At 29.2% G+C, this 24,273-nt stretch overlaps 1 protein-coding gene across 1 annotated transcript; it reads right to left on the bottom strand.

Moving 5' to 3' along the window:
• Positions 1–2,502: 2,502 nt before the first annotated feature.
• On the bottom strand, positions 2,503–17,518 carry LOC145320071 (uncharacterized). The gene is made up of 13 exons (XM_080162512.1): positions 17,333–17,518; positions 16,869–16,951; positions 15,895–16,015; positions 14,860–14,949; positions 13,633–13,731; positions 12,737–12,835; positions 12,333–12,431; positions 9,846–9,944; positions 8,628–8,726; positions 6,778–6,876; positions 6,350–6,418; positions 5,897–5,947; positions 2,503–2,646 (listed from the first exon to the last, which is right to left on the bottom strand). Exons 1-12 carry the CDS (start codon positions 17,388–17,390, stop codon positions 5,922–5,924), a joined length of 1,041 nt encoding a protein of 346 aa, XP_080018638.1. The 5' UTR covers positions 17,391–17,518; the 3' UTR covers positions 2,503–2,646; positions 5,897–5,921.
• Between the last annotated feature and the right edge of the window lie 6,755 nt (positions 17,519–24,273).

Here is a 24,273-nt window from a genome sequence, read left to right as displayed (position 1 = left end):
ATAAGTTTATTATCTTTCTAACTAACTTTCATTCATTTTTCTTTTATTTGTTTGTAATTATATCTCTGGGTCTATACACTTTAATATTTTTCTAGGCTGGACAAGTCTTTTTTTTGCAGCAATGTATGGACACATTGTGTTTGTCTATAATTTATTAGAACATAATGCTGATGTACATGCCAAGGATAATAATGGTGAGTATTTTTTGTCAAAAATAGTGTTCAATTATTTATATTTATAATATATATTATATTATTTATTTCATTTTTAATTTCTATTTGCATTTAATATTGTAATATTTCTCTAGGACAGACCAGCCTTATGTTTGCAGCAATGTATGGACACCTGCAAGTTGTCAAAGCATTATTAGAACACAATGCTAATGTACATGCTAAGGATAATAATGGTTAGTACTTATATTTCTCTTTAAATAAATCAACCCTATATTTCAATATGATTAAGCTTAATACAAATATGCTAGTCTATCTAATAAAGGTTAACATATGGGTTAGTGAAAGTAAGCATTTATCCTAAAGTATATAAATTAGGGTTAAATTGATAAATGTGATCAACAATTGTTTTAAAGGCTACCTCAATAATAAAAATATTTTTAATCAGGTAATACAGCACTTTACTGGGCAAGATATGAAAACTGTAAAAACGAGCAATTTGGTTGTAATGAGGTGGAAGAATTTCTAATGGAAAAAGGTAATTTTATGTATTTAAAGTTTTAGTATATAAATATATGGTAATTTCCTGTAGAGGCTACCACTAAAAGTAAAAAGTAGAAAATTGTATTGTATAGAGATTTTAAGAAGATTTTAATATAAATCCAAATTCTTTGATAATACTTTACTATTAAAATTTTTAAAAAATAGATGGTTGAAAGATTTAGTAAAATTCTTTTCAAACTTATAATAAAAATAAAGTGTTGACAAAAAATAATAAGAATTCTTGTTATCTCAATATTTTATGTAAAATTCTAAGAATAATTTTAAATAAATCAGGCACAAAATACACAGAAAATTGGAACCAATCCCATAAAATTTCTTTTTTTGATTAAACCACTATTGTCAAAATTTATATTTCTCTACATGATGGTTATTATTAATCACAAAATATTTATTCAGAGAAAATTCCACAAGTTGAGTGGTGTCAAAATTACAAGATTCTCAATGAGACAGAAAGATCTAGTTCTTACAAGACAGGGGACACATTATTCTGTGATCAAGAAGGAAGCAGTAATAAAGGATCTTGGGAAGGACCATCATGGTATCGAATGGTTCCACCTGCAGGCACAATATTAAGCTCCTCATTTCCAGAATCATTATATTGTGGAACATTGTTTACAGGATGGAGTGATGATCCACTTCCATCAAAAGCTGGTGAGACTAGTGATATCACTCTTTGCTTCTCAGGGATTTAAAATACCTGTTCTAAGCCACTTTCTGGCAAAGTAGCCAATTGTGGTTTTTTTTATGTGTATTATCTGGTTGATACACCTGGCTGCAACTATAGATATTGTGCCTCAGATTAATTTTTAGCTCATTGATTCCTCTATAATAATTGTACACAAAAAAGATTTTATTGAAGTCAACCTGCATTTTTGTCCTAATATGAAGAAAGAAATTACACTGAATATTTTTTTTCTGAAATTACCAATTAACATTTCAAATACTGACCATGTTTTTTGTTTATCAATAAATTTTATGTGCTTTGCTACTTATACATGTTGCATGTTGTATGTGTAATTTCAACATGTAAATTTATTTGTATATTCATATAATATACTTTAATCACAGATAAAACATTTGGTAAAATAAAAATTATAAAAAACAATGTCTCAGTTTTTTCGTCTTATTTTAAAATTTTTGAAGAGAATGTTTCTTTAAATAATTTTTCACAAGCAACATTAAAAAGATTTAGCAAAAATAAAAGATTATGATAAAGTATCAAAATTTTAACTTTTTGAAAATAATGTAAGATACCAAAAAATTTTAAATTATTTTAATGTTGCTTCATTAAAATTTTTAAGTTACAAATTTTTGGTACTCTTACTTATTTATTGTTTCTTATACATATGCTTTCTAATTATATGTATGATCCTTGGTTTTATTTCAGAACTTTTATGATTGATTGATTTATTTACCATAGTTTCCTATAGTTTTGACCTGAGACTCATGGAGTATGACAAGTGTACCAGATTAAGTCACTGAAATGAATGACACTTTCCTAAGAGGATAGGTTAAAAAAGTAATATTAAATATCATACAAAAAACTTATCAGACAAATTAACACATAAAGCTTTAATGTGATAATTGAAATATAATTTTATATGCAAAATCATCTTATTAAAGCAAAATCATGTTACAAATTTAATAGGCAAAAGTTTTTTCTTAAAGAAAAATTATAAAATAAATATATAAAGAATAATACTTTTAGAATCTTTAAAAATGTGTTTTAATTTGACAGGTAAAATCATTTCATTTAAACAAAATTGAATAGCAATATAATTTTTTTATTTCAAAGTATAGAATTTAAACAATAATGCAAAAAGCAGAATCATTAGAATTAGGTTAAAATAAAAATTGTACTTTTGTAATAGAAGATGTCCATTAGGCAGTAAAGCAGTGGTCTCAATCAGATCTAGAATAAGAAAGTCATCATGAATAAGGTAATATTAAAAAAGAGATAGAAAGAAAGGCATCATGAATAAGGTAATATTAAAAAAGAAATAGAAAGAAAGGCATCATGAATAAGGTAATATTAAAAAAGAAATAGAAAGAAAGGCATCATGAATAAGGTAATATTAAAAAAGAAATAGAAAGAAAGGCATCATGAATAAGAAAATATTAAAAAAGAGATAGAAAGAAAGGCATCATGAATAAGGTAATATTAAAAAAGAAATAGAAAGAAAGGCACCATGAATAAGGTAATATTAAAAAAGAAATAGAAAGAAAGGCATCATGAATAAGGTAATATTAAAAAAGAAATAGAAAGAAAGGCACCATGAATAAGGTAATATTAAAAAAGAAATAGAAAGAAAGGCATCATGAATAAGGTAATATTCAAAAAGAAATAGAAAGAAAGGCATCATGAATAAGGTAATATTAAAAAAGAAATAGAAAGAAAGGCATCATGAATAAGGTAATATTAAAAAAGAGATAGAAAGAAAGGCATCATGAATACGGTAATATTAAAAAAGAAATAGAAAGAAAGGCATCATGAATAAGGTAATATTAAAAAAGAAATAGAAAGAAAGGCATCATGAATAAGGTAATATTAAAAAAGAAATAGAAAGAAAGGCACCATGAATAAGGTAATATTAAAAAAGAAATAGAAAGAAAGGCATCATGAATAAGGTAATATTAAAAAAGAAATAGAAAGAAAGGCACCATGAATAAGGTAATATTAAAAAAGAAATAGAAAGAAAGGCATCATGAATAAGGTAATATTCAAAAAGAAATAGAAAGAAAGGCATCATGAATAAGGTAATATTAAAAAAGAAATAGAAAGAAAGGCACCATGAATAAGGTAATATTAAAAAAGAAATAGAAAGAAAGGCATCATGAATAAGGTAATATTAAAAAAGAAATAGAAAGAAAGGCACCATGAATAAGGTAATATTAAAAAAGAAATAGAAAGAAAGGCATCATGAATAAGGTAATATTCAAAAAGAAATAGAAAGAAAGGCATCATGAATAAGGTAATATTAAAAAAGAAATAGAAAGAAAGGCATCATGAATAAGGTAATATTAAAAAAGAGATAGAAAGAAAGGCATCATGAATACGGTAATATTAAAAAAGAAATAGAAAGAAAGGCATCATGAATACGGTAATATTAAAAAAGAAATAGAAAGAAAGGCATCATGAATAAGGTAATATTAAAAGGGAGATAGAAAGGTGTTCTCACAATGTTTAGAAATACTTAGAAAACTGTTTTATTAAAAGAAAGATTATGATAGCTACCCACCTAAATACAATTATAAAAATCATTACCAGGGACATATAGATAAACATATAGATACACAAATAAACCCTTGATGGTCGGGGGGGGAGGGGTATTGAACGCCCCCCGCTCCGTTTTTTTCTATTTTATTTTCTGTGTGTGAAAGATAAAGAGCCCAAACTGCGTGACTTTTTAAGTATGGGTATGACACATAACCAAGAGTTTTTTTAATATCTCCATTCTGGCGGGCACAGGATGCCAGCAAACCTGGCAGGGTCATCCAGGTAGAGAGCAAAAATATTTTTTTGACTAAAACAAAGTATTTTATCATACCAAAATACTAAAATATCCTCTAGTGGTATATCCTTATATGAAATAGAAGTCACTTTCAGGTTCCAGGTATGATCCTGCAGGTCCTGATCCTCCAGGTCTCCAGAAATCTTTCAAAAGCTCCTGTGGTTGCAATTTTTGACTAAGAGACTTCAAATTTTAAACTTATGCTTTACTTACATGTCTACATAACGTATTAAAATTTCATAAAGATCCGCCGCCCACCGACTGCGGCGGCTGGCAGCTGCCAAGTACAGCTGAGGCCGCTGAAATTTATATTTTGATGTTTCTAATGTAAAATTTACATGAAGATAAACATTTTCTGGAAAAAAATTGTTCTTCTAGCTTCAAAAATAAGAAAATTACAACCGTTTGAAATTTTTTAAGTAAAAAAAGACCTAAAAACAAAGGTTGTAAAATAAAAGGGTAAAGGAAGCGAAAATTGACTTAGACTTTTAAAAGGTTGGAAATTCATTATCAAATAGGGGACTTGCACAAAAAAATTTAGCACTCTAGCTCTAATAGGAACTGAGATAATAGGGGGAAGCGTTTAACGCCCCCCCTCCCCCCACGACAGATTAAGGTGCGACAAAGGCCCGACTGTAAAGGGTTAATAGGATATATTTAGGATAAATAAACATTTATGATTGAGAAATAGATAATTAGAAACACAAATTAATTGCTGGATAGATAGATGGATGTATAGACTCTAAATACCTGGATACTTTGAAAGATACTAAAATTATCAGTAGAAATAAGCAAGAAAAAATACATTGATAGAAAGATAAAGATAGTGTTTATAAATTGATGAATAATAGAAAAAATATATATGAAGATTGGTTTTCAGGGTTCACCAATATACAGTGTGTTTTTTTATGAGAACTTTTTTGAAAGCAATTTTACCCCACTTATAGTTATCAGAATTTAATGATGAATGGCTTATTTTCTTTGTTTTTTAAGGCAATTAATAGAACAACAAAAAAATATTTCAGTTTTTATTTAAAAAGTACAGTAAAATCTAAATTTCAAAACTTAGGTGTCAACATATAAAAATCGTTTTAGCGCATTTTTCTTAAAAAAATGGATTTTCTGTAGTCAACTTTGGGGGGCCAGTACTCCCTGGTTGAGATATGACATTCAAACTTTGATATGTTCTAGTACATGTCCCTAATAGTATCTGTATACATTTTTAGCTCTATATCTCAACTTTGAAGTGTTTAGCAGCCATTCTTGCAAAAGGTTGATTATTTGAGCATAAGAAAAATGCGCTAAAACCATTTTTAGATGTTGACACCTAAGTTTTGAATTTTAGATTTTACTGTACTTTTTAAATAAAAACGGAATATTTTTTTATTGTTCTATTAATTGCCTTAAAAAACGAAGAAAATAAGCCATTAATCATTAAATTCTGATAACTATAAGTGGGGTAAAATTGCTTTCAAAAAGTTCTTATAAAAAAAAACACACTGTATGTTACATTTTTCTTGCTGTGAATTATTCAACACTTAAAATATGCTTCATAATTAATTTTGTTTGGTTTAAAATAATTGGTTAACCAAATATTAATTACAATGAAGAGCTTTGTTACTAATAAATATTCTTAGTTTTAAAGCTGACCTGTTTTGTTATCATAGAGGAATCATTAGACCTCTCTTCCTTCCTTTCCTCCTAAAATATATTTATGTTGATATCAGCACTGTATCTTTAAATATGATAGAATATTTTTTTAAGACTCAGAAAACTGCATTTTTTTGTTCATTGAATATTGGATATAACTAGAAGGAGTATGGAAAAAAAATTTAGTTCTTTGTTCTTAATTATGGCAGTTATTAAGGAATTGAAGATGTGTAAAAGCTAGTTAATTCCCTCAGAATTTTGTGCTTCTTGGTTGGTTAAAAAAATTATGCCAATTCCTTTACTCTTCCTTTCTATTAAAGATTATAAAAATCTTCCCTTAACACCTAATTATAGCTTTTTTAGTGAACTTAATTGACTAAACCAGTGAATATTTGATCCTCATGAACATAGACATCTAACTGCTTAATAATAATAATTATTTGAATAGCTTACCATTTTGTTTTAGATATTCTACTAATTGTGTATGGTCTTTTTTAATTGCCCAATCCAAGGCAGTAGAACCTTAAATTAACATTACTTCAATTATTAATTTCTTAAGAGAATGTGTCAAGGGAAATTTAAAGCCTAAGGATATCCTTATTCCTGGGTTAGCATTAGAAATAGAGAGGTTATCTAAACTTTTGCAATTAAAATATCAATATTGTACAAATTAGTGATGGCAATCCGTTGAATTTTTGGGCCGGATTCGGATTCCGGATTCTTAAAGACTCCATCAAAAAAAGTGGCGGATTCCTGCGGATTCCGGATTCTTACTTTCGGATTCCAAAATTGGCCAAAAATTGAGCCGATTCCGGATTCCGGATCCAGATTCCAGATACGGATTGCCATCCCTAGTACAAATATAAACTGATCTGACTTACCATCATTTTCCCTATCATTGACATCTACTCCACAATCCACAAGATATCTGACTACATCCAGGTATCCATTCATTGAGGCCAATATCAGACTTGTGGTACCTAGATATATATAGATTAGGTTTAGTATATGTACAGTATTTTATTTTTAATTACAATAATAGGTTATTGGATACTGGGTGTCCATAGGGTACTACGTCAAACACTAGATACGTCAAACAGTAGATGCGACAAACGCTAGACAGACAAACAGTAGATGCGTCAAACGCTAGACAGACAAACAATAGATGCGCCAAACACTAGACTACGACAAACAGTAGAATTTTCAATTTCGCGACAAACAGTAGAATTTTTAAAGTGCGACAAACACTAGAAGCGACATACGCTAGAATTTAAACTTTAAAAAATATTAAAAGATTTTTTCGTTCATAAATACTAAATTTATATTACTATCAATGCAGGGATCTAAAGGGATAAGATAATGGCCGAAAATGTACATCCCCTATAGCATAAGATTAGTGGTTAAACGTTTGAACACTCAACTTATTAAACCAACCAATCAAATTCATTAAAGTGCCAAAAGTTGCTTAGCCAACGAATAAAAAAACTTTCTTATAAAACTTTTGACCCCCCATCAACCTCATTTTTTATTTTAGTATATTTTAAAATATTACTTTTTTTTGGGGGGGGGGGTGGTAATTTCTTCTAGGGGCAAAATATCTGAGGAGGGTGGTGGTACCCTCCCCCAAAATAGTTATAATCCTTCCCAGGACCTATGAGAAGCTACCCTGTTAAGGAGAATCCGATCGGTTCAGCATTTAGCGAGATCCTTCAGTATAGACAAACAAACATCCTTTTACTTTTTTATAAGGATTAATTCTAGCGTTTGTCGTATCTATTGTTTGTTGTCTTTAGAAAAAATCTAGCGTTTGTCATATTCTAGTGTTTGTCGCATTCTAGCGTTAGTCGTATCTAGCGTATGTAGTGTCTAGGGTTTGTCTGTCTACTGTTTGTCTGTCTAGCGTTTGTCGCATCTACTGTTTGACGTATCTAGGGTTTGACGTAGTACCGTCCATAGCAATCTGAGGTTGGTTTAAAAAAAAAAAACAATTAGGGTTGCTGCATTGCTGTTAAGGCAAAATAGGTTTTGTAAAGAATCCTCCACAATGACATAAACAAATTTGTTTTAAGAATCAACCTCTGTTTTTTTTTTAAACACGTACCTCTTAATTCCCTAATATTTAATAATCTCAATAAGGTAATACAGCTTTATTTTATTGAATACACCTCAGGATGTTTAATATTTTTTCATGTATATATTGGTGTGTTTCAAATGTCTGTGTAACCAGCTGTTTGGCTCCTAGCTTATCCTAAATATTTGCTTGTGGGATAATCTATGTTAAATAAAATCAATCTTGTAGATTTTGTTCCTGTTTATTTTTTGGATTTTTCATCATTATCTCATAAATGGTCAGTAGTAGGTTGCCAATTCCTTTTTATTTTACAAAAGATAGCTCAAATAAGCATTTAAAAAAAACCAGTTTGCAACTGACACCCTTTATAAAATTTGTTAACTCAGTATAAATGAGAATAATGAAAGCAATGATGATATTTAGTTTAAATGATAGTTATATCATATATTATTTAGAATTTAGTTATACTTATGTATTTCCCATTAAGCATACATAGATGAAGATAGGTACACAAAAATAGTTATTAATATAATTACCAATTAAGATAAATAGATGGTTATAAATGTATAAAAGTAGATAAAAAATTACAATGATATTATTGTTCAAAGATTAAATAACTAATCACAACAATATTGTGTAAAGATATTTAAACTAATTTACCATTGTTATCCTTAGCATGGATATCAGCTCCATTCTCCACAAGAGTTCTGAACACATCAATGTTGCCTTCTACTGATGCATATATCAGAGATGTCCACCCTAGATAAAAATATATATATAAATATATTAGTTTTGGTTTATGCACAGTGTTTTTTCATGTAAAATTAAAAATCATTTAGTATTTATGTATAACGGTATTAAATAGGTTGACCTAATAAAAATATATAATCATTAGATGAAAGATGTAAGGAATCTACAAATTAGAGTAGAAATATATTAAGAACAATATTTTATGTTTTAACCCCTTACAGTTGGGCCCCTTGCCGCACCTTAATCAGTCGGGGGGGGGGGGGGGGGGGGGGGCGTTCAACGCCCCCCCCTATTATCTCAGTTCCTATTAGAGCTAGAGGGCTAAACATTTTTGTGCAAGTCCCCTGTGTTATGATGAATTTCCGACCTTAAGTAAGTCAAAGTCAATTTTCGCTTCCTTCACCCTTTTATTTAACAACCTTTGTTTTAGGTCCTTTTTAACTTATAAATTTCAAACGGCTGTAATTTTTTTTATTTTTGAAGCAGAAAATGTTTATCTTTATGTAAATTTTATTTTTGAAATATTAAAATATAATTTCTGCGGCCGCAGCTGTACTTGACAGCTGCCAGCCGCCGCAGTCGGTGTTCGGCCTTAAAACGGTGGCGGATCTTTATGAAATTTTAATACATTATGTAGACATGTTAGATAGGCTTAAGTTTGAAATTTGAAGTCTCTAAGTCAAAAATTGCGGCCACAGGAGCATTTTAAAGATTTCTGGAGACCTGGAGGATCAGGAACTGCAGGATCACACCTAGAACCTAAAATTGACTTGAACACCTGTATTTAATATGAGGATGTACTACTAGAGAATATTTTAGTATTTTGGTAAGATAAAATGCTTTGTTTAAGTCAAAAAAAATATTTTTGCTCTTTACCTGGATGACCCTGCCAGGTTTGCTGGCATCCTGTGCCCGCCAGGATGGAGATATTCAAAAAATTTCAACTCTCAGTTATGTCTCATACCCACACTTAAAAAGTCAAGCAGTTTGGGCTCTTTATCTTTCACACACAGAAAATGAGATAGAAAAAACCGGATGGGGGGGCGTTCAACGCCCCCCCTCCGACCGTTAGGGGTTAAAGAATATATGAATAGAATATCTATTATAGAAATAGATAAACTAACTTACCATCATCAGTCTTAGCATGGATATCCACACCATTCTTCAGAAGTTCTCTAACAATATTAAGGTCACTGTTCCTTGATGCCAACATCAGACTTGTAAGACCTAGATATACATAAAGATTAGAATTTGTACAGTGATAGAATAAAAAAATTGGACATCCCTTTTATCAAATACTTATTTAGATTAGTTTGCAATTTGATTTATGTTCTTTTGCTGTCACCATGTTAATCTTATTATTGTTATTATAATCTTAAAACTTTCAGCTGATCTTGAAGACTTAATTCAGAGTCAGTACAAAGTCTGGTGCCCATAGTTACATATAGCTCATTAGACCTCAAGATATCTTACTATAATTGTGTACTGTCTTTTATTTTTAATTAAAGGTTGATAATTTTATAGAATCAGTTCAAATGACTATACAGTAAATCATTTAGTATATAAAATAGGTTGGCCTAATAAGCATATCTAATTAATAGAAGAAAACAAAAAAGAGTTTCCAAAAGAAAAAATACATCAATACATTACACAACTAAAGGGTGTGCAAAAAATGCCTGGATATACATAGCATTTTTCTACTATTAACACAAGCTATGCAATTTGAATTTTAAATAGGTATGCATTTTTATTGTATTAAAACTTTAATCTTTAATAATAAACTTGTAAGTCAAGTTTTAAAGGGACTGTGAACGTAAATTTTTCTCATTCATAATATCTCACAGATAGAGCAAAATGCGCTTTTGTTTGCTTAAAAAACGGCTTTTTCCGACGATGTTTATAAGGTATATCCTTGCTTTAAACCAATGTATAGTTACTTAGAAATTGATAAAATAAGCAATATCTTTTATTGAAAACCAAATACAATAACAAAGCTAGAAACAGGTTTTTTTATTAGTATCCAATTAACTTTAGATGGCCCATCTCTCGCCCACCTTTAATTACAAATTTGTAAATAATAAAGACGCAATATTTCTTTACAAACAGTCTAATAAAAGTGTAAACTAGTTCTCCAAAGTGGGTTATTTATTGTCCAACACAATAAAAAAGGATATTATTATTTTAAATAATCTATGAGATTCAACCCTTTTTAGACAGTGAGGTATTTTTTTGTCAATAATACGAATTTAAAATAGGTCTTTATTACGTACCTAATTACTACGTTTTAGATAAACTAATTGGCAATTTTATATCATAAAATAAATCCTTAGCAGTAAATTAGTAAATTGTTTCAACTATATATGACAAGTTAAATATCCCTACAAACATTATAAGAAACAAAAACGTTCAGATTTCTTCTGTTTTTTCCTTTTTCCCTCCCAAAATACCATAAAATCAAGGCATTATTTCTGGATATTTTTATTATTAGGACGTTTTTGGTTGATCAGTGTAGTGAAATGTGCTTAGAAAATGTTAAGATTTGATAATCAGATGAGAAATTTTTAAGTTCACACTCCCTTTAGGTCAGTTGGAACATTTTACGACTACATCCTACACTATGCACATCACAGGAATGGTTCTTATATTTTAAAAACTAGAGCTTAAGCAGTTCATAGAATATAATTTCATTCTACTATCAACACAAGCCACACAATTTAAATTTTAAAAATCTATGCATTTTAATTTAAACACCTTTCACTAATAAGAAAGATAGATAGTTTTAGTAAATATATTATAAAATGTTACATTTTATCTTTTAAAAGTCATGAACATATAACATACAGGTTTGTTTTTTTTAATAGGACAAAAGTATTGCTAAATATTACCCACTTACCATTGACAGAAATTAATAATCTATATCTTAATTTCTTTATTGGGTTTGGGCAATTTGTATAAGGAAATATTTAGCAATTTAATCAAATTAGGCCCTAAAAACCGGTTTTTCCAAAGTAGCTATATTTGGAAGATTTTTGGATCATGACCAATTTAAAAATCAAATTGTGCGGCTTGTGTTGATAGGAGAAAATGTTACACATACCGTTAGAATTTTCATAAACTCTAGTTTTTGGAAATCCATATCATATCCATGCTATTTGTAGTTTAGAAGCTAAGTTGGAAAATGTGAGAAAGATTGAAAAGTTTTACGTAAGTTAGGACATTTTATCACGTAGCTCCTAAACTATACGTAGCACAGAAATAATTCTTAAACACACAAAAACTATAGTTTATGACAATTCTAACGATATACATAACATTTTTCTACTATTAACACAAGCCGCGCAATACGAATTTTTAAAATATACACATTTTTGCACACTCTTAAAATTGGTCACGATCCAAAAATCTTCAAAAAATAGGTACTTTGGAAAAACCGGTTTTTATAGCATAATTTGTTGAAAATTGCCAAGTATTTTTTCTTATACAAATTGCCCCAACTCAATAAAAAAATTTAGATATACATTATTAATTTTTGTCAATGGCAAGATGGTTATATTAAGCCTATTATATTGTCCTATTAAAAAAAAACACCCTGTATAAATAAATAAACTAACTTACCATGATTACCCTTAGCATTGATATCCGCACCATTCTTCAGAATCTCTGTAAATACAGCATAGTTGCCAGAATCTATTGCACCAAACAGACTTGTATATCCTAGATAGATAGATAGATAGATGGATGAAATTACAAGAATAGATTGTTAGATGTAAAACAGATATGTAAGATTTTTTATTATGATATCATTTAGTCATTTAGTGTTTAGGTATACCTAAATAATATAGGTAACCTAATGAGCATATATTGGCATACAATACATAGAAGACGTTTTCAAAAGATAGGTATGCCTACAAATTGGAGTAGAAAGATTGATTTAGTAGATAGATGATGACAACAATAATATTTTATGTTTAAACTACAAATCATGACCATATCTTAAGATAAAATATTAATCAACTTACCATAGTTATTCTCAGCATGGATATCAGCACCATGCTTTAGAAGTTCCCTAACAACATCCAGGTGGCCACCCAGTGATGCCCAAATCAGACTTGTATCCCCTAGATACATATAGATACAGATGTTTAGTGTATGTACAGTAAAGCAGGTCAATTGGCAAGCTTTTTTGGATTTTTACATATAGATGTTCATCTCAAACAGATGGGCGTAGCATCTGGTGGACAGCATCACTAACTTCTGCTTCTTCTTAGGCTGTGACAACCTTCTTGAGCTCTATTGATGGATGGTAAATCTCAAAAAAGTGTGTTCTTACTGTGGATTTTTACATTACTACACATTGGGAAGGGTTACTGATCCAATATAAAAACTCTGTGAAACTTGAAAGGGGTTTTGTAATCTAAAAACAACGTGCCTGTTGGGGGGAATTGAATGTTCCTACCCCCATATAAAACTAAAAGTTTAAATTCCTTCAACAAGAGGCGTGTAGAATATCAAAAAAAAAGGTAGTGAAATACTGAGTAAGAATATGAATCCGTTTTGAAAAATATTGATACGGTCTGAAATAATCTTCAAATAACCTACCAAAATAAACAGTTTTGACTAAATCAGCTGATTCAGGTACTTAATAAGATATTATTCAAACTAAATATATTTGAGCAATATTTGAAAAAAAATAGTTTTTAGGATTCATAATTAGCATTTCAGTGCGGTAATTTTGATTTGCAACATGCCTATATGTATGTTAAACATAAGATACAAGAAGAAGTTTTCAAAATATAGGTATGCCTACAAATTAGGGTTGAAAGATTACTTAGGTAAAAAAGATAGATGATGACAAAAAAATATTTTTAGTTTAAAAGAATGAATAACAAATCATAAGATATTTGAAATGACTTACCATGATTATTCTTAGCACTAATATCTGCTTCACTATGAACAAGATATCTGACTACATCAAGGTGGCCATATTTTGATGCATATAACAGACTTGTCCACCCTAGATATATTATACATGGTGTCTGAAAAAAATGCATTTTCAGGTTTGGGGAGCATGAAAAAAATAATTATAGGTCCATAGTCTCTGTAAAAATGTACATAATATTTACTTGAGGTGTTTTTTGATATCTCTAAAAATGTGGCTGTACTGAGAGGTACATGTAGTGCCTAATGCCTGATGCTAAAACTGTGATAACAATTATAATCAAAAGACTCATTTATTTTGCAACATATTGGTTGAAAAATACAATATTAAAGTAGTAAAAGGTTAAATTAATATATCCATTTGAGATTTTGACATAATTTCTTTTTTGCCTCTGTGCAAAGAGCATTTTAGGTTCTTCAGAATTTTGTTTTAACTATTTCTCTATGGCAAATTTTATTCTTAATAAGAAATCTCTTTTAATACTGTCCTCATTGATGAAATAAACTAGTTACCTTTTATTTCATTTTTATATCTTAGAAAATAAGCAATTTATCTTATTTTAAAATTGTCACTAAAAAGGCTCTTTCTTTACTTACTTAATTATGAGTCATTATGTCATGTGTCAATCAAAAGAGCTTAGGAAATTTAAGGGGAAGAGCAATGAACAAATATGATATAATGGAAATACATTTACATTTGAATCATAATTTAAGTAAAAATAAAATTGGTTATTTGTTCTTTAAAAAAGCATTATGAAATTAAATTTTAAATGTAGTTCTTAAGAGATTTTAATTGAATGTTATATCCTTAAATTCAATAAGAATAAAGCAACAAACATACATTTTGAATTCTATAAGCTCTGAAAAGAGCTGTTGTTTTAAGAGATATGAAAAAACACCTTTATAAAGATGATAAAATTGATATTTTTATAAGAATCTATAATTATTTTTTTCATACTCCTAATGGTTGTTTCCCAAAACCAAAAAACGCATTTTTTTTAGACACCTTAGTACATAGGTTATATATATTTTAGATACAAGAATAGGTAGATAGATAGATAACTAAATATGTATAAAGTATGTTTTCAAAATAAGCTATTAATCATTAAATTCTCTAATAGCTATAAGTGGGTTGAAATTGCTTTCAAAAAGTTCTTCAAATTAAGTTTTTAAATTGTGTCTTTTTATAATAAGAAACACTTACCATTTTCCAATTTTGCTTCAATGTTGACTCCCTGATCAAGGAATGATTTTACTTCATCAATTCTTCCAGTCTTGGCTGCTTCTAACAAATCTTAAAATAATATTTTCAAGTTAAAATCTCAAAAACTTCTATAAATGTCAAGCATAAAACAATTGTAAACATTCAGAAACCTTAAAAGGATGCCAGCAAACCTATGTATTTTATGTTATGAAATTACTAAAAAATAAATATTTTTTTTAAAAAAATGTTCTTCTTGGTTAAAAAATAAGAAAATAAAAGCAGTTCAAAATTCTTAGGTAAAAACAAAGGTTGTTAAATAATAGGGTGAAGGAAGCAAAAATTAACCCTGACTTACTTATAGTCAGAAGTGCATTATTAAAGAGGGGACATAAACACCATTTTTAAGCCCTCTAGCTCTAATAGGAGCTAAGATAATAGCAGAAGGGGGGGGGGGCGTTAATGCCCCCACTGACTCTATAAGGTCTGGAAAGGGGCCTGACTGTTAAGCATTAAAAATATTGGTTGCTGATTTTTTCAAAATAACTTTCAATATTGGGTATTAGGGACTATATTTTTGTCATATTGGTTAATTATTAAATAATATTCTTTTTCAACAAGATGTAAATTTTACCAAATTTGAAACTTAAATTAAATTCAGAATATTACAAACTTAATTAATGATCTTAACTTATAATATATATTATATATTCCTATTTGTAATATTTTCTGAATATAACATTGCCCTATAAAATTTGTCAAATTAGGATGAAATGTTTCCGTCAAATGACAAAATGCTGATCTAGATTACTCACTTATAAAATCACAAAACCTAATTTTATTTAAAATTCTAATTCTAATTTGCTTTTGTATATACACAATAATCAATTACAACAACAAGAAATTTTCCCTAGAACAAATAAGGGAAAGGAGAAAATTTTTTTGATAAAATAATAAGTAACAAGGACAAACACATTCCCCACTGACTAAACTGATTCTTATATTGGCTTTGCTTATAAAATATTATTTAAAACTCACCTATGCCAATCATGGTGTAAATTGCTCCAAAATTAAAATTTGTGAATTCTGCTCCACTAAGGATGAGCAGACCAAAAGCAGGGAAGGTGGCCATTACTACATCAGACAATCCAAGCCACAGCTAAGCAACAATAATATTTTTATATAAGCAATATATGAGTAGTTTATTAATTGATTTTGTTTAGAAAAGGGTATTAGCAGTAATTTGTCAAATTTTCAGGGATAAACCTATAATGTACATAAATAATCAAAGAATATTTACCCCTAGACTCAAGTTTACATGCTATATTTGTGAAAATTTTATTTAGATTTCAAAAATAATGTTGATTTTTTAAATTATTAATTATTTCAATGTTTATTTTTTTATAAAAAAATTTAATCAACCTTTTTCACTTTGTGAAAAAAAAGTTATTGGTCTTTTATATAAAAACTAACGGCTTCGCCCCTAGCCTCTAGGGGCTTTGCCCCAAGAGACAACAAAAAAAATTAAAAAAAAAAAAAAAAAAATAAGAAGAACTAAAGAAATCTTCTACAAAAGAAATTTTCTACAAAAGAAATCTTCTACAAAAGAATTCTTCTTCAAAAGAAAATTTCTACAAAAGAATTCTTATACAAAAAAAAAAAAAAAAAAAAAATGGGGGGTATTTTTTTTGTTTTTTGGGGGTTGGGGGTGTCCCACCCCCCAAGAAAATAGCTTAAAACCACCACAGGACCAATAGGTATATACCCTGAAGAGTAGAATCCAATCGGTTCAGTGGTTACCAAGATCTTAAGGGACAGACAGACGGACAGACATCAAGCTACTTTGTATTATAGATAGCCAATTACAAATGTTCAGAGCAATCCTAAGAGCATTTGCGGATCTCTGTTCTGAAGGTGTAAAAATTATAGCATGAAAATAAATCATGCTGTAATTTGTAAATTATCATCTAAAATACAATGATAATATCTATTTACTAATGAAATACTCTTACCTGATCCACTCCCTCATTGTTGTTTGTACCACTGTTGTTGCAAATATTAATATTTGTATAATGGTAACACTCCCAATTTTTACCTAACACACATGTAAGTTGGTAAAGTAAGAGAACATATACCTAGGCTAAACCTAGGGGGGGGGGGGATTAGTATTTTTTTCATATGCCCCAAGGTGTGGTATGGGTTTCCCATGCCTCTTATTTTTTTGGGGGGGGGGGGATGTTTTTCTTTTTAGGGGGTGTTGGGTGAGTCCCACCCTTCAAGAAAATAGATTAAACCACCACAGGACTTGTATGTATATATATTTTCATGAAAAGGAGAGCCCAATCAGTTTAGCACTTACAAGATCTTAAGCTTCAGACAGACAGACATTGTTATACTTTGTATTAAAGAAGATGTGCTTAGCAATTTATAAATTTTTCGTTTTTTTTAATAGATATTTTGTAAAAAAAAAGTTTACCTATGACAATGTTAGCACAAACATTTAAGTAGAGTATAATCCATAGAAAAAGTCCCATTTTATAAAAGAAAATTAATGAGAATTTCTTTTTATGCTCTAAGAATGTTTTTGTTTATGTAAAGTGAAGTGTAGACTGACTATGATTTCAAATTCTAAAATAAACCTAAATTAAGTACACATGTGTCTAAATCATGTTATCTAAGAATTAGAATTTCAGTTGACTACAAATAATAATTTATAACTAAAAAGGGGGCTTCTGTGTTTTAGTTTTAGTTTTGGAATAGATACATTATAAATTTTGTAAAAGCTTTTATTTCAGCAACCTATATTTGTGAATATTTATTCTTCCAAAAATGTTAGAAGTTTTTAGGAATTCACTATTTGAATATTTGAAAACAGAAAAAAAATATTGAAAAACTACCAACTCACCTTCAATGTCCTTTTGGAATATAAAAAATGCTTATGGCTGCTTATAGTATGGTAAACTTACTGTAATATACCACAAAATTATAAATACAAATATGATTTAACTTGTCAGGATATTTTTAGGTTCAATGTTTGATCTTAACATTCTGATACTTTTCGTCTTCAGCAAACATTGAGTAATTTCTAATACCTTTAGTTTAGGCATATTTATTAAAAAAAAGAAAACCTTGTCTTCTTATTCTGTCATAGCCAAGATAGTGGAAGAGGCAGGGGGGAGGGGGAGGTATTTTCAATTTCTCCTTAGAAGATCTATCAATGTTTTACTGAAGGGCAAATCTTAACAAAAGGTTCAGTGGAAAAAAATTCAAACTTGGATTATCTCTTTGTAACAAGTCTAGACTAAAAAATCAGTTGTTTTTCAACTGAAAAAATTTAATGTACTGGCTTCATTCAATTGCATAGTATCTCTACTAGTGTCTGTTCTTCTCACTTTTTTTGTGAATTTGCCAATCTAAAATTTTTTTGTAAAATTTAAAGTTTTGATTTATTATATTCAATGGAAAACTAATTTTTTTATCTGAAGCAATCTCACAAACCGCTGAACTGAAGTTATCCACACCCTCCTAATAAAAAATTACCCTCTCTAAGAAAACACATATTTTTAAAATAATTCTTTGTAAAACTCAAATTGAAAATGGAGAAGAGGTTGACTTTCTCCCTCTCCTACAGGATTCAAGTACTAAAACTACTAGTTTAATAGAGCAATACTGATGTCGTTCACAACAAATTATGTAATCTTTGCTAGAGATCTAAAGAGATTAGACAATGGCCAATAAGTTCATGTACATCCCCAATGATGATTCACAAAATTACACCTTCTGTAGATTTAAATTAGTGGTTGAAATGTTTAGACACTCAACTTAATGAAACAACCAATCAAAGTCCCTAAAGTTGTTAATCCAAATAATAATAAAACATTATTATACAACTTTGGAAACTAGTATACTCATCTTTTTCTTATGCAATTTTTATTTATTAAAGGGAGTGTGAACGTAAATTTCTCATCTGATTATTAAATCTTAACATTTTCTAAGCATATTTCACTACACTGATCAACCAAAAACGTCCTAATAACAAAAATATCCAGGAATAATGCCTTGGTTTTATGGTATTTTGGGAGGGAAAAAGGAAAAAACAGGGAAAATCTGAACGTTTTTGTTTCTTATAATGTTTGTAGGGATATTTAACTTGTCATATATAGTTGAAACAATTTACTTACTGTTAAGGATTTATTTTATTATATAAAATTGCCTATTAGTTTTTTTTATAACGTAGTAATTAGGTAATAAAGACCTATTTTAAATAAGTATCATTGACAAAAAAATACCTCACTGTCTACAAAGGGTTGAATCTCATAGGTTATTTAAAATGATAATATCCTTTTTTATTGTGTTGGACAACAAATAACCCACTTTCGAGAATTAGTTTACACTTTTATCAGACTGTGTATAAAGAAATATTGCATATTTATTAGTTACAAATTTGTAATTAAAGGTGGGCGAGAGATGGGCCATCTAAAGTTAATTTGATACTAATAAAAAACAGTTTCTAACTTTGTTATTGTATTGGTTTTCAATAAAAAATATTGCTTATTTTATCAATTTCTAAGTAACTATACATTGGTTTAAAGCAAGGATTATGATAAAAGTCAGCTTAACCGTTAGGAAAAATCAAGAACTATGTGAAAAAGTTTAATTTTAGCTATAATGGGAGAAAAAAGCCATTTAATGCACATTTTATATAATACGGAAAATTTCTTCCTTTCCCTTTACCTTCTAAAAATTGTCGGAAAAAGCCGTTTTTGAAGCAAACAAAAGCGCGTTTTGCTCTATCTGTGAGATATTATTAATGAGATAATGTTAAGATTTGATATTAAGATGAGAAAAATTTACGTTCACAGTCCCTTTAAAGGGACTGTAAACGAGAAGATTGGGAAAAAATTTCCGGACCATATGAATGTGCAGTTAATTGTCTTTTTTTCCTTCTATAGCTAAAACTAAACTTTTTGACATAGTTCTCTAATTTTCCTAATGGTTAAGATGACTTTTAACATGTTAAAATAAGCAATATTTTTTATTGAAAACCAAATACAATAACAAAGCTAGAAGCAGGTTTTTTAATAGTATCAAAGTAACTTTAGATGGCCCATCTCTCGCCCACCTTTAATTACAAATTTGTAAATAATAAAGATGCAATATTTCTTTATAAACAGTCTGATAAAAGTGTAAACTAATTCTCCAAAGTGGGCTATTGATTGTCCAACACATTAAAAAAGGATATTATTATTCTAAATAACCGCTGAGATTCAACCCTTTGTAGACAGTGAGGTATTCTATTGTCAATAAAATAGAAATTTAAAATAGAACTTTATTACCTAATTACTACGTTATTAAAAAACGAATTGGCAATTTTATATAATAAAATAAATCCTTAACAGTAAGTAAATTGTTTCAACTATATATGACAAGTTAAATATCCCCACAAACATTATTTGAAACAAAAACGTTCAGATTTTTCCTTTTTTTCCTTTTTCCCTCCCGAATTATCATAGAATCAAGGCATTCCTGCATATTTTTGTTATTATGATGTTTTTGGTTGATCAGTGTAGTGAAATGTGCTTAGAAAATGTTAAAATTTGATAATCAGATGAGAAATGTTTACGTTTACAGTCCCTTTAATCCAAATCTATGCAAGATTATTTATTTAAAATTTTGAACAACTTTGCTTTTGTAAAACCACTCCTGAAGTGAATTAATTAATGGCCATTTTTATCAATTGTTTTGCTAAGGTCACGGATATTCAGCCTTAAATAAATCATATATAGAGAGGTTTTATGACTGACTTTATAAAAGCAAAGTTGTTCAAAATTTTAAATAAATAATCTTTGCTTTTCTTGTCATGATTATGCGATAACTCCTAGTGGGTGAAAATTGAACTTGAAATTTTGAAATCTAATTTTCTCAAAAACCTCCGCTGCATTTTAGATTTTATTGAAACGTGAAATGAAGTTACCTAACCTAGGGTAATGAAATGCACTATGTCCCAATTTAGGTTCTGACACTAAAGTCAAAGCACCTTCGAAGGCACTGTGTGCAGTCTTGTTTGATTTAAACTTGTCTGTGCTTTTTTTGACCTTTGAAAATCTTTAAACACCCCAACTAATGTCTAAAAAGGTCTATAAAAGTATAAAATTGCTTATCTCTCCAGAAAGCCTGATGATATATGATACTAAATTACTATGCCCAGCCCTTAGAGGGATACTCCAAACTAAACCTAACCTAACTTGGGCTAATCATTCTTTATATTAAACTAATTGTATTATCATTCCCGTATATCATTTGATTCTCTGAGAATATCTTTAAAAACAAAGCTTTTCTATAATCAAGGTAAGTTTATCCACCCTATAATAACTAATACCTAATATTGATATAACATGCAAGTTCAAATTGTCCTCTCAAATTCAAACTTACCAAAGAAAACTAAAAAAATCTAAAAACACATGATCATTTTCTTTGCAAGGGGATGATTGGGGAAGCTACACAACTTGGCGCTTGCAAGGATAGTGCTTGGCATAAATTTGATTGATATTGTCTCCTCATGTGAACATGTGAATATAAATATAAACTTGATTTTCTTTAGCGTGGCCTTATTTTTAACAAGGATGACAACATCCATAAAAGTGAAGCACTTAAACAATAGGACAAACGGACATAAATACTTATATAGTTTCAGAACTGAATAATTAGAATATAAATGTATAAGAGTCGAAGCAAAGTTGTAAGTAAATTTTTTGAAAAACTGCTTGATTCAGGATAATGTTTATGGACATACTTACATTTTTAAGACTTGATTATAGATTTGCTTCGCTAATAACATTAAACTTTGTTGTCCCATGAATCAATATACCAAAAATCAGATCAATCGGATGATTAGAACACATAAAAATTTGTTGTTAAAAAAGTAAAAAAAAAATTAACATGTTTAAAATGAACGTACGGACATTCTTGTAATGATTATAGAGTTGCTACGCTTTCTAAATCGTACCTAATTACTAAAGGAATCACAATGCAAAATTTGAAATCGATAGAACAATTCTAACATGCCTAAATTAACGAAAAAAGCTATCCGTTACGGACGGACGGACGGACCGACCCTAATTATAGAAAAGCTTCGCTTTTAAAAATGCCTACTGTGAAATTACATTCGTCGGGGAGGAAATTGAAATTGGACTAGAAATTATATTGATACCCAAAGTTGTATAAACAGGAGGTAGGCTTAAAAAAATTGTCCACCAATAATTTTGATATACAGAAAAAGTGAGGTTAGCTCATAAATAAGGGTGTACACTGTATTATCGTCCATTGTCTTATTCACCAAGATTTCTGACAATAATAAGAAAATTAAAATGATTAACATGATAGCTTTTAAAGGCGAAACTTTTTATAATTAGTTTCGGCCCATCCATCCAACTTTAGCTTTTTTTTATTAATTTAGACGTGTTAGAATTGATCTATTGCTTTCAAACTTTGCATGGCGATTCCTACAACAGTTAAATGTGATTTAGAATGCGTCGCAACTCTATAATCGTTACCAGTCTGTACATCCATTTAAAACATATTGATTTTTAACCTTTTTGACAACAAGTTTTATGTGACATGTTTATGTTAACACTTGTAGATTGTCAGAACTGATTAAGCAGAATATAATGTTAAATCTGAACATAACATAAAGTAAAGTTGTTGCAAAACTGCTTAAATACGGAATACTGTTTAAAGACATACTTTCATTTTAAGGATTTGATTATAGATATGCTTCGCTCATAACATTGTACTTTGTTGTTAGAGGATCCAGTACTTTAAAAATCAGATGATTTGAATAATTAGAACAAAAAGTTAAAAATTAGCATGTTTTAAAGATTAAAGTGTTGCTACGCTTTCTAAATTATACCTAATTGTTGTAGAAAGCATCATGCAAAGTTTTAAATTAATATGACAACTCTAACATGTATAAATTAACAAAAAGAGCTTACAGACTAACAACAATCATAGAAAACTTTGCTTTTAATAATCAAATGATTTTAGAAAAGATCGAGTTTTGACTTTAGGTTAACAGAGAGAGGGTCACAACACCACCCCCCCCCCCCCCCCTCCCCCCACCCCTCATTTACTATAAAGATTGCTGTTCTTCATCATGTCTGTATGAGGACTGTACAATGCTTTTTTAATATCATAAATATGCACGGAAAGAGGTTAAATTGGACTATTTATTACATTAGTCCCAAAAGTGCGTTTTCTTATTCGTTAGCTTAACAACTTTGTGGACTTTTATTAAACTGTTATTGGTTGGTTCATTAAGTTGAGTGTTATAACAATTGTAATATACGGAAACAGTTATTAGTTTAGATCCCTGAGAGAGATAAAGTGTGTGTTTGAGATGAAAGATGAAAGATGAAACAAGGATGACAATATCCATAAGTAGCGAAGCACAAAAATCATGGATGGGAATACAGAAAAGTAGATTTAAAGTGTATTTATTAAAATCAGGAATAGATTTATTGGAGAAAATAAACACATGTTTTGTATAATGATGACGGTCAAAGTAAATTACATAAAAGATGCTCATAACAATGGGAAAAATTATTTTAATACTGTGATCCCAAAACAGTTTTAAAATTGGACCAAAAACACCAAAGATATGAGGAATTATGTAAAACATTTAAAAATAGCCAAAAACCTGCAAAAAGGCAGTCTGACCGTCATGGTTGTTTTCTTGAAACGATAGGAAATTTAATTTTGATATCTATTACTGAAAAATTTTTGGAAATCGGACCATAAACACCAAAGATATGGAGAAAAATGTGAAAAATACAAAAGTAGCCTAAAACCTGCTTTAAGGTAGTCTGACCGTCATAGTTATTTTCATTAAACGACAGGAAATTTAATTTTGATATCTATAACTGAAAAAAATTTGGAAATCGGACCATAAACCCCAAAGAATTGGAGAAAAATTTGAAGAATACAAAAAAAGCCTAAAACCTGCTAAAAAGCGGTCCGACCGCCGTTGATGTTTTATAATTAATTGTGCTCCTTAATTATGGTCATGTGGTAATGATGACGTCATCAGTGCTGTAGTTACTCTTTCTATTGTTTGAAAGGGGGTCTTGTGTTAAATTTCATAGTGTATAGACCTTGTCCTGCTGTGATTTGACACAGAGACTTCTATATTGTTTAATTGTGTGATTATATTTAATATTATAAACATATTTAATCCCAGTTATATATTTAATCATAATTTGTAATAAAACTTTAAGTAAATCTAACTGTTTTGTTTGTCTATTGAATGTGACAGTAATGTTGTCAGCCTTTTATCAGCCTTTTATCTTTTACAGGGGCCGAGAAAATCATGTTTCCCCTAAACTAAGACAGACGGACAGACGGACATTTCAAATTATAGAG

Source organism: Acartia tonsa, chromosome 5, assembly GCF_053477335.1.
Source record: "Acartia tonsa isolate MP-2025a chromosome 5, ASM5347733v1, whole genome shotgun sequence".
NCBI classification, from domain to species: Eukaryota; Metazoa; Arthropoda; class Copepoda; order Calanoida; family Acartiidae; genus Acartia; species Acartia tonsa.
The sequence above is the reverse complement of the archived record's forward strand: the minus strand, read 5'-3'. Positions and strand labels throughout refer to the sequence as shown.